The 11,441-nt window shown below is 38.3% G+C and overlaps 1 protein-coding gene across 1 annotated transcript; it reads right to left on the reverse strand.

Annotated features, from left to right (window-relative positions):
- Positions 1–5,854: 5,854 nt before the first annotated feature.
- On the reverse strand, positions 5,855–10,884 carry PDIK1L (PDLIM1 interacting kinase 1 like). The gene is made up of 2 exons (XM_006777647.2): positions 10,876–10,884; positions 5,855–9,527 (listed from the first exon to the last, which is right to left on the reverse strand). Exons 1-2 carry the CDS (start codon positions 10,882–10,884, stop codon positions 8,787–8,789), a joined length of 750 nt encoding a protein of 249 aa, XP_006777710.1. The 3' UTR covers positions 5,855–8,786.
- Between the last annotated feature and the right edge of the window lie 557 nt (positions 10,885–11,441).

Genomic DNA, 11,441 nt, shown 5'->3' on the forward strand with positions numbered 1-11,441 from the left:
CCTCCTGCACATCTGCCACTGGGGATGTGCCCACAACCAAGGCACATGCCCTTGATCGGAATCGAACCTGGGACCCTTCAGTCGCAGGACGAGCCTCTATCCACTGAGCCAAACCGGTTTCGGCCAATGCTGTTTTGATTCCTGTTTTCACCTTAGAATCACTAACACTGGAAAATATTAATGTGAGGGCCCTACCTACTGAAATTCTCATTTAATTATTATGAGATGGACCCAGGGCATCTTAAAAAAATTTAAATGGCTTTGTTGAAGTATAATTGATGTAAAGTAAAATGCATAAATTTAAGTGCATAGTTTGGTGAATTCTGATATATGTATGAAACCCACGAACATACTTATCATCCCCCAAAGTTTCCTCTTGCTCCATGTTAGTCCATCCTCCTACCACCTATCCCCCTCCATCCCTAGGCAACCACCGATCTGGTTTCTGTCAAATTAATTACAGAATTTTATGTTAATGTAACATACAGTATGTACTTTGGGGGGAGGGGGCTGGTTTCTTTTACAGTGTCATTAAAGATGCATTTATTAATAGTTTGCACCTTTTTATTGCCGAATAGTTATAGGGGAGCTTATGCAAACGTCACAGTCTGGGGAACACTCCCCATAGACTGTCTTTATTCTAGACATCAGAGGCCACTTCAGAGACTCCCAGGGTCTCCCTCTCTTGGGAGGAGCTAGCTACGCATTCAGGAGTACCCATGACATGACCACTCTCAGGTTCAATAATTTGCTTAAACAACACATTGAACACAGGGAAGTGCTATACAGAAGGTCCTTGAATAACGTCGTTTCATTATAACATTGATGAGGGGGAAAAAGAGCCACAACTCATGACTGAGGGACCACTGTCTGCATGGAGTTTGCATAGTCTCCCCACGTCTGCGTGAGTTTTTTCCTGGGGATCCCAAAGCTTTGCCTGTGAGGTGAATGGGCGTGTCTACATGGTCCGTGTCGGAGTGAGTGTGTGTGGGACTGTACGCTGTGATGGAAGGGCATCTGCTCCAGGGTGGGTTCCACCTTGTGCCCTGAACTGCCTGGAGAGGCTCTGGTCACCTGTGACCCTAAATTAGAATAAGTGGGTTGGAAAAGAATGACCTTACTTGTTTTATTCATCTTAAATATATATGAGACTCTCATTTATTTCAATGTTTAATATTAGAAGTGTTTTGGGTCATTAACCAGAAATGTGCTGCAGGAACTTAACTCTTGTTCATACCAATTATCCTGTGATAAAATTGGTTTTGTTATACATAGTTTCCCTTATAGTCACAATATCCAAGAACCTTCAATGATACTGTTTTTACGATTACATTTTTATTATAGGAAAAGAATACAAATGAGAACCAGATCTTCTAGAATTGTAAGCAGAGGCAGACACGCATAAGACATAGTCTGGGAGAGTTCCAAATGCAAAGCTTCTGTCATCCTCAAAGACCAATTAACCCTTCTGAGTTGAAGTGTGAACCAGGGACATCTTGGTCCATGGGATGATGCTCAACCACTGAGCCACACCAGCTGGGTTCATCTTCTTCATTTCTTTTAAACATCAATTTTTAAAAAATATATATTTATTGGTTTCAGAGAGGAAGGGAGAAGGAGAGAGAGATAGAAACATCAATGATGTGAGAGAATCACTGATCGGCTGCCTCCTGCACGCACCCCACTAGAGACTGAGCCCGCAACCCAGGCATGTGCCCTTGGCCGGAATCGAACCTGGGACCCTTCAGTCCACAGGCTGATGCTCTATCTACTGAGCCAAGCCGGCTAGGGCTAAACATCAATTTTCTGTTCTACTCATTTATGCATTCACTGGTTGCCTATTATATGTGCCCTGACCAGGGATCAAACCCACAACCTTGGAACATTGGGACAACACTCCAACCAACTGAGCTACTCGGCCAGGGTTCATCTTCATTTTTTTTCTGGGTGTAAAGTTCTAGATAAATTATTTTTTTCTCTAAGTATTTAAAAGATGTTGTTCCTGGCAAGAGAACCAAGATGACAGTGTAAGTAAACACCTGTACTCACTGCCTCCCACAACCACATCAAAATTACAACTAAAATACAGAACAAACATCATTCAGAACCACTTGAAATCTGGCTGAATGGAAGAGATTCTGAATTATTATCAATCACGTTTTCAGAAAATAGGAAAAGAAAAGAAAACTGGGCTAAGAAGATTGTTAGTTAAGAACTATATCTGTGCCCTAACCGGTTTGGCTCAGTGGATAGAGCATCGGCCTGCAGACTCAAGGGTCCCAGGTTCGATTCCAGTCAAGGGCATGTACCTTGGTTGCAGGCACATACCCAGTGGGAGATGTGCAGGAGGCAGCTGACCGATGTTTCTCTCTCATCGATGTTTCTAACTCTCTATCCCTCTTCCTTCCTCTCTGTAAAAAAATCAATAAAATATATATTTTTTAAAAAGAACTATACCTGTGTAGGGCTACAGGGCAGAGAGACAGGCAGAACATTATAATAATACTAGAGGCCCGGTGCCCAACACTTGTGCATTGTGGGGGTGGGGTCCCTCAGCCTGGCCTGCGCCTTTTCACAGTCTGGGAGCCCTGCGGGGCGGGGCGGGGGGAGTGGTGTTGCGGGGAGCGGGCCTAAGCTGCAGTAGGACAGTCTTAGCACTGCCTTGGAGGCAGGCCCCTGTGCTCGCTAGCCATCAGCCCAGCTTGTGGCTGAGCCGTGCTCACTCTGTGGGCACTGACCACCAGGGGGCAGCACCTGTGTTGAGTGTCTGCCCCCCTGGTGGTCAGTGTGTGTCACAGCGACCAGTGTTCTGCTGTTCGGTCCATGTGCATATTACCCTTTTATTATATAGGAAATATATTTTTCAAATAATTGTGGAAAATAGAAGCTAATTTAATTTAAAAACAAGCAGACCTACTACCTACCTACTATTACCAGTTAAGGCAGCTCAGAGTCATTTCCTATGAGTCTTCCAAAGAGAATGAGAAGCAATCATTTCAGTGTGCCATGCATTTCTACATGCATCGCCTCATTTCATCTTCATAGTGCTGAGTCAGGTATTATCTCTCTTTTAAAATATATTTTTTATTGATTTCAGAGAGGAAGAGAGAGGGAGAGAGATAAAAGCATCAATGATGAGAATCAGTGATTGGCTGCCTCCTGCATACCCCTACTGGGGATCAAGCCTGCAACCTGTGCATGTGCTCTGACTGGAATCAAACCCAGGACCTCTTGGTCTGTGGAACGACACTCAGTCCACTGAGCCACCACAACCGGGCCTTAGCTCTCTTTTATACATGTGGGAACTATGAATTTGAGAGGTTAGGAAACTCATGAAAGTCACACAGCAAATAACAGAAAGGTAGTATCTGATTTCAAAGTCTGTGTCCTTTCCCTCTGCCTCTGAAACAAGTGTCGAGGTAGTCTTCAGCTCCAATGTGCATACATGTTTTTTTTTAAAATAAAGTTTTACTGAAGTATACATACTTGCAGGAAAATATATAAATTGTTCGTGCAGCTTGATGAATTTTTACAATATAAATATACCTGTCTAACCAGCCCCCAGATCAAAAAACAAAACAAGGTTGACAGGTGTGGCTCAGTGGTAGAATGCTGACTTATGAACCACAAGGTCATGGTTCAATTCCCAGTCAGGGCACAGGCTTGGATTGCGGGCTCGATCCCCAGTGTGGGGCATGCAGGAGGCAGCCGATCAATGGTTCCCTCTCTCATCATTAATGTTTCTCTCTCTCTCCCTTTCCCTTCCTCTCTGAAATCAATCAATCAATCAATCAATCAATCAATCTATCTATACACACACACACACATACATATATTAAAAAAAGAAGCTGCAAGACTTACTCTCTGGCGCATTTAAGATCTTGTTCCTCAGCATATGTCCAGTTTGGCTCAAATAAACCTGTAAAAATTTTACAGGTTTGACGTTTCTCACATTGACATATATATTATCTCTGACTCTTACAAAAGCCCCAAAATGTAAATACCTCCATTTCACAGGTAGGGGAACTAAGGCTCAGAATCAAGTGACTTGTCCAATACCACACATTAATTGTATAGGTGTCTGAAAAAGCTAGTATTCAATATGAGGTTTGCTACAACAAAACATGTGCTATTGCTACTAAGCATGATGCCTTTGGCAATAGCAAGTTGCCTAACGTCTGTTCAGGACAAGCCAAGCTTGAAATACTAGGGCTGAACAGGAAATGAAATTGTGAAGTCAAACAAAAGCCCGGGCATCTTTTAAAAAAAAACACCACACACGCGAGAAAAAGCACACAATTCCCTTCTAACCAATGAAAACTCATTGCAAAAGGGAAAGTACTGCCTTTAAAAGACGCACTTTGCCCTGGAGAGGTGTGGCCAGTAGGCTTCCTCAAGTAGGTGTTATTATCTAACCGCAAACCAACTGTCTATCATTACACTGCACTTTAGCAGACACCTATGATTGGCCAACAGAGAGCAGCATTTGAATTTAAAGATCCAAAGAACTACAGGTTATTACTTCAGTGAGAAAGGTTAAGCTTTGTTGTTAGAGGAAACTTCAACTGGGGTCAGAGATTAGGCACTAAAGCCCTGTAGTAGGGTAAAACTATTACCTCGTAACTGGTTTTATTACTAACAAATTCTTCATCAAATCAGCCCTTGTTTTAAGTTAAACCTATTGGAAAGAAATGAAAAACCTTGTGAAGTCATTTTGTAAACTGCAAAGGATTACAAAATGGCTAGTAATACAAATATTTATAGTTTAAGAGTCAATTTAAAATATTAATCTTTAAATAGAAAGCAAAATTTGCTTGTCTATACCAGGAAAGTGTGGCAGAGTCAGAAGCAGCCACAATTCCTGATGCCTTCTTTCCTACTCATCACTAATCACATGTAAAGTTAATGTTCCTGTCTCCCATTTTCCCTCTGCTGTTCCATTGGACACCACGTACACTGTATCCTCAGTACTTTGCTTATTCTGGAGAAGACATACATAATAAAACCTATAAAGGAAAGAAAAAAGTGGACCAGATGACTTTATGGAAATGAAACCATGGTCTCAAGTTATAGACAGAAACACTGCATTTTCTTACCTTCATTGTGAGTCTGGGATGCATCCTCAGCTTAATAAAATAGAAAGATAAATGAAAAAAAATTTTTTTTCAGCCCCACCAAGTGCATCAGTTGGTACCTGAGCATCAGGTTTCATCCCCAGTTAGGTAGTATACAGAAGGCAACCGATTGATGTTTCTCTCTCTCTCCCTTCCTCTCTCTAAGTATGTCCTTGGGTGAGGATTAAAAAATATATAGCCCTGGCTGGTTTGGCTCAGTGGATAGAGTGTCGGCCTGCGGACTGAAGGGTCCTGGGTTTAATTCTGGACAAGGGCACATGCCTGTTTGCAGGCATGATCCCCAGTTGGGGCATGTAGGAGGCAGCCAACCAATGATTCTTTCTCATCACTGATGCTTCTATCTCTCTCTCCCTCTCTCTCTCTCTCTCTCTCTCTCTCTCTCTCTCCCTTTCCCTTCCTCTCTGAAATGAATAAAAAAATTTAAATATATATATATACACATACACACACACACATAATATACATATATATACAAGGTCTTCTGACAAATTCTGCAAAATACAAAGCACTAAAATTTTAGGTAAGTTGAAATGCTGAAAAGAACTTTTATAACTCAATCATATTTCCTTCAGCAATAGCTTCTATTATAGAAAGTTTAATTAATAGGTAAGGCTGAAAATGACATCATTTCAAATTTTATACCCTGTATTACATTCATTAAGTAAAGCACTATGGAACTACTCAGCCACCACCAAACCAGTAATGTAGAATATTCAGGGTTGATTTTTGTTGAAACTCACTTTATTAAAAAAAAAAAAGTCATGAACAATAAATTACAATCATTTCCCCCCCCTTTTATAAATTCTTCATAAAATATATTTGACAATTTTAAAAGAAAATTTCAAAAGTTGCTTTCATTTTTGAAGTGCTGATGACTTATTTTTTGACCATTTTGTCATGCTGGTGAATTATTTTGTAGCTGCTACAATATTTTGATAAACATTTTACAGTTAAAAACAACAACAAAGAGGAAAAAACAGACCAGCAGAAAAACTATTCAGTGTGCTATTTATCTGACACTTAACACGTACTTCATCATAATGATAAAGTATCCCTTAGCACCAAAAAATCTACAGGAACCCCATCTTTCTAAGTGACAACTAGTGCAAAATAACATTCTAGGAACTAACTGTACAACTCCATATTTTAACTGGTCACAGCTGCCTACAAGCTTATTTTAAATATTTGGTCTTTTTTCAATTAAGACAGATTTCATAAAACACTATAAAATCATGGCAAGAGACTCTATGAAGAATAATTGTTTATTGAGTACCTATTATGGGCAAGGCACTGTGCACAAATTCTTTCTTTCATTTTTCCTATAGCAAATATCCAAGAATTTTCAAGTATTGCTAATCTCTTGTATTTCTTACTCCAGGCTGGAAAAGACCTATGGCTATACACCATTTTAAAATTGTCATTTTATCAACTGATCTTTAGTGCTGAGCACACAGTAGGTACTTAATAAATACCTCCTGATTGAAAGAATAATGACAAAGAATTTACTGTCATTTTGCTTGTTATCTAAGGCTATTTTAGGATACAAAGACTTGAGAAAATTCCAGAAACTTCCTGACCACCTCACACCCTTACCACCAATGAAAGAAAAGAATTTTACCTCACAGGTGAAATCTTTCAAAATAAATTATAATCATTAACTTTTTAAATGAAGGACCAAAAACTTTGTACTTCGGAAAGGATGGCTCCAAGCACACAGATATTTGAAGAGCTTACCATCACCTGAATTGTCATGAATCTGTCATGTTATTGACAGACATTACAATGCTGCTCTTTACTTCCAGTAACTCAATCCCCTTGGCCAGATCTCTGTTATACTAATTTGATGATCTAGACTCGAGGGTCAATTATCATGAGGTGCCAATGTATTGTTCCACCTCTTATTATCTTCAAAATGATGTTAAAATGATTATTTGTCTTCATTTTAAAAGACTTTATTTCAATAAAACCTTTTAGTCCAAGTTTTAAACTTCTGGATCAAGTAACACACACAGTTCAGAAAGTTTATACACTCTAATTTCTTTGTGCTTTTTTACCTTTTATAGTCCCCTGAACAAATTTTAAATAAGAAAAAAAATTGATAGCAATATTCCAAAAGTTGAATAACTTCGAAAGGAACATCTGAAGAGATTATGCAAACTATCAATTATTTCAATATTCCAACTTTTAAAAATACTTTTGACCAAAGGTTCTAGTGCTTTATAAACATCAACCTAGATACGGTCTTAAGGTCTCTAACCTTGAAGGCTAATGTTCTGTTTCAGGAAAATTTTCTTTCCTTAGATATTAACTATCTGCTTTTACAGAAAAACTGGAGACAACCATGTAGAGTTAAAATCAAATTGACTTCAAGAGGAATAATGGTCTACTGGTTTTTGACATAGACCATACCAATGATTGTATAAAATCTATAACTTTTCTACTTGAAAGATATAGTTGATGTCACAATATATTATCCATTTGCCAAACTATATAGGTATCATCTCCGTTAGAAAAGGTGATCAACATTTAATACAACTATATTACTACCATTACTGTGTCAAATTAGAAGAGAAAACAGCATTAGTACAAAATGAAAGGAATTCCAGTGATGAAACAAGAGACGATTCAAGGTAGGTAATGTGAGGATAGAGCTCATTTGGTTTCTTCAATTTTATGCTGAGGCTTAGACAAATTCTTGAAATAAAAAAAGAATATATCAAGTACTATAGTACATATATATAGCAATGATCTCAGAAATAGAAGAATCCTGTGTTCAGATTGCAGATGCTCAAGTGCAAACATGTCCCAATGCAGTGGTTTGATTAATTGAATGCTTGGTTACCTAACGAAGGTATGACTGAATCAATATCCTTGCCAACCTGCTACCACACAACTGCATGGCTAGTTCTACTCCTGCAGCTATAGGGCACTGGAGAGCTCAAACATATTCGGCAGCTTTGATCACTTAGTTTCATTTATGTTTAATCGGATTTTAGGCCCTCCAAAATGATGCCTTTAAAAAAACTGTATAATTATAAAAATAAAGAACTTAGTATGATTTCATTAGAGGGAGGGATGGGGTAGGAAGATGAAGATTCTATTATTTTTCATCACTGATTTCACCAGCAAATCTCAAAAACCCAAACCTACATCAAATAATTTAAACAGAAGTGGCATTTTCTTCATATAGAATGCAAAATGCACACATTCACATACTTACATATACATAAATATATACATATATGCTTCCTTTACAAAGCTTCAAAGGTTGCATTACCAGCACGCAAACCTCTTCTTCCATGGAAATTGCTAATACTGACAAGGAATGTCTAAAATACTTAGAGACATATTTCCAGAAAACTGGATTATCTTTTCTTCTTGGCTCTTAAGAGAATTTTCCTGCCAAACTTCTACCAATGATCATTAAAAAAAAAAAAAATTTACACCCACATTGGTAATACATTTAAAACATACGAACAAAGTGGCCAGCTCAGACTTAAGAAAAATGAGGAAAAAAACATCCCACAATAAATTCTAAACCCTTAGAAGGTGAGGTTCAGCTTTTTATATTCTTTTTCAGCCACATTATGTTGCATTACTGTGAAAACAGAAGCAGCATATCATCCAAGATATTTGCAAATAATGTATGTGTCACGTTTCCCAGCTGCTATCTTTAAATGCAATTTGTACTAATCTGAGTTCTAGTTCAAAAGCATCTGGACGATCCTGAGGGTTTGCAGCCAGCATTTCCTTAATCAGTTGTTTCATTCGCCCATTCATAGACTTTTTCTTCACAGGAATAAGAAGTTCCATTTTGGGATTTTCCAGAAGTGCCTCCCCAACAGGCACAATCTCAGTTCCTTGTTTCACATAACTCCCCAAGAGTTCCTTCTTTGTCTCTGTGTCTATGAATGTGATTCTTTCCAGCATTGCCCAGATGATAATCCCCAGAGCAAAGATGTCAGCCTTGGCTGTGTAATGTCCCTCCCATACTTCAGGAGCCATGTAGAAATCTGTTCCACAGGCTGTGGAAAGGAAACACTTGTTTACACTGACAGGTTCTTCTGGGTTCTGCCCAGAGGCTGAACACACTTTACTTAGACCAAAATCAGCCACTTTCAGTGTGGGTTCCAAGTCACTGGTATCCAACCTGCTTTGAGAAATCAAGATGTTATCAGGTTTAAGATCTCGATGGATGATCTGGTTTTTATGCAAGAAAGCCAGGGCACTGCTCAGCTGAAGCATGAAGCTGGTGTTAGTTTTACGATTGGGTTTCCTGGACAACAGATACTCATTCATATCTCCTCCATCACAAAAATCCATTACAAACCACAAGTAATAGGCGCTTCTGGGATCAAAGGCAATTTCTCCTTTTAATGAAGTCTCTACGAGCTATAAGAAGGAAAAGAAAACAGTTTATAATCATCTGCACAGTTTATATAATTCAGCTATAAAAAGAGTAACCGGTTAAGTTAGTCTCCAATTTTATGTGGATATTCTGTAAATATTTTATTTGGTCAGTGTTTTCATATGTGCATGTTATTTTAAACTTCAGTACTTGAAACTGTCACTTTGTCCCTAACGAGTACACACCAAATCTCCAAGTCAAGAGCTAAAAACTTATTTACAAATAGCTTTATTTTAAAAAGTATCTAACTGCATGTGTCAATGGAGTTGAACTCTACCCACTTAGCTAATAGCTTCATGAAAAGATTGATGTTTAGCAGTTAGATCCTGGGAGATTGCCAGCTGGCATATAAACATCAATTAGGAAATGATATTAAATGAAACTGCCTGAAATACTCTTCTTCCTCATTGCACACAGACTATCAACATCATCTAAAAAATCGAAAAAAAAAAATGATCAAGGAACAACTTGTTATTACAGAAATAAAGGGCTCCTGTAGTCACTGATGAAAAAAGACTGACATTATTCTATACACTTCTACAACCAGAATGCAAATGTTGGCTCTTTGTATCACAGGATGGTTTCTAAAAATCCAATTTATAAAAATTATATTTGCATTTTGATATAAAAATTCAAATTGGAGTTTGTTTATCTCTTTGATACAAGCTGAAAATCTGGAATAAATCACTGTTTTATTTGTTATTATCTAATTATAATTCTCCTATTATCTAAAATTCAAGAGTATTAATTATTTTACTGAACATGAACGACCATTTTAAAATACAGGTATATAGCCCTGGCTAGCGTGGCTCAGTGGTTGAGCATCGACCTATGAACCATGAGGTCTTGGGTTCGATTCCCAGTCAGGGCACACGACCGGGTTGTGGGCTGGATCCCCAGTGTGGAGCATGCAGAAGGCAGCCAATCTATGATACTCTCTCATCATTGATGTTTCTATCTCCTTCTCCCTCCTCCTTCCTCTTTGAAATTAATAAAAAAAATATTTAAAAAATAAATACAGGCATATAGTGCTTTGAAAACATATGTCCTATGGTGTCCTCTTTAGAACCATGGGTTTAAAAGAAACTCAGTAGGGAAGCCGAAGCGTTGTTGAAGAGTGAGTGAACTGCTAACTTCACATTCAAATCTACCGGTACTTCCTCTTATCACTTTGGCGGGCAGAAGCAAAGAACAATTCTCCGTGCCATTTCCCCCCATGGCAAACAACAGTAATTGCAAAGGTCTGCTAATGTCCTTTTGACCTGTATTTTCTTTGTTGCAAGTGTTTGCCAGTGAAGACAGAAAATGCAAGACTGTATCATAGTTATTTACCAGGTGCATTATTACTAAATATGCTGAGAGTAAAGACCAATACCATCACTCTTACTTCACTCTCTTTTTCTGCCTTTACTCTCAAAAGCAAACTTCCTAAACAGTTTAAGCAATGCGAAGTCCCAGCATTCAAAGAATGGTTTAGAGCAGTGGTTCTCAACCTTCCTAATGCCTTGACCCTTTAATACAGTTCCTCATGTTGGAGTGACCCCCGATTTCATTGTTACAAATTGAACATAATTAAAGCATAGTGATTAATCACAAAAACAATATGTAATTACATATGTGTTTTCTGATGGTCTTAGGCAACCCCTGTGAAAGGGTCATTCGGCCCCCAAAGGGGTCGCGACCCACAGGTTGAGAACCGCTGGTTTAGAGTCAGGCCAGATAGTAAATACATATTTTAGGCTTACAAGCCACATGAGCTCTCTCTGTTTGTTCCATGTTGTCCTTTCATTTTTTTTTAAATTCTTAAAAAATGTAAAAACTATTTTTAGCATTTAGGCCATACAAAAACTGGTCTAGGGCTATAGTTTGAGAGCTATAAAAACTGATTGAGAGCTATA

This window comes from Myotis davidii, unplaced genomic scaffold (genome assembly GCF_000327345.1).
Source record: "Myotis davidii unplaced genomic scaffold, ASM32734v1 scaffold149, whole genome shotgun sequence".
NCBI classification, from domain to species: domain Eukaryota; kingdom Metazoa; phylum Chordata; class Mammalia; order Chiroptera; family Vespertilionidae; genus Myotis; species Myotis davidii.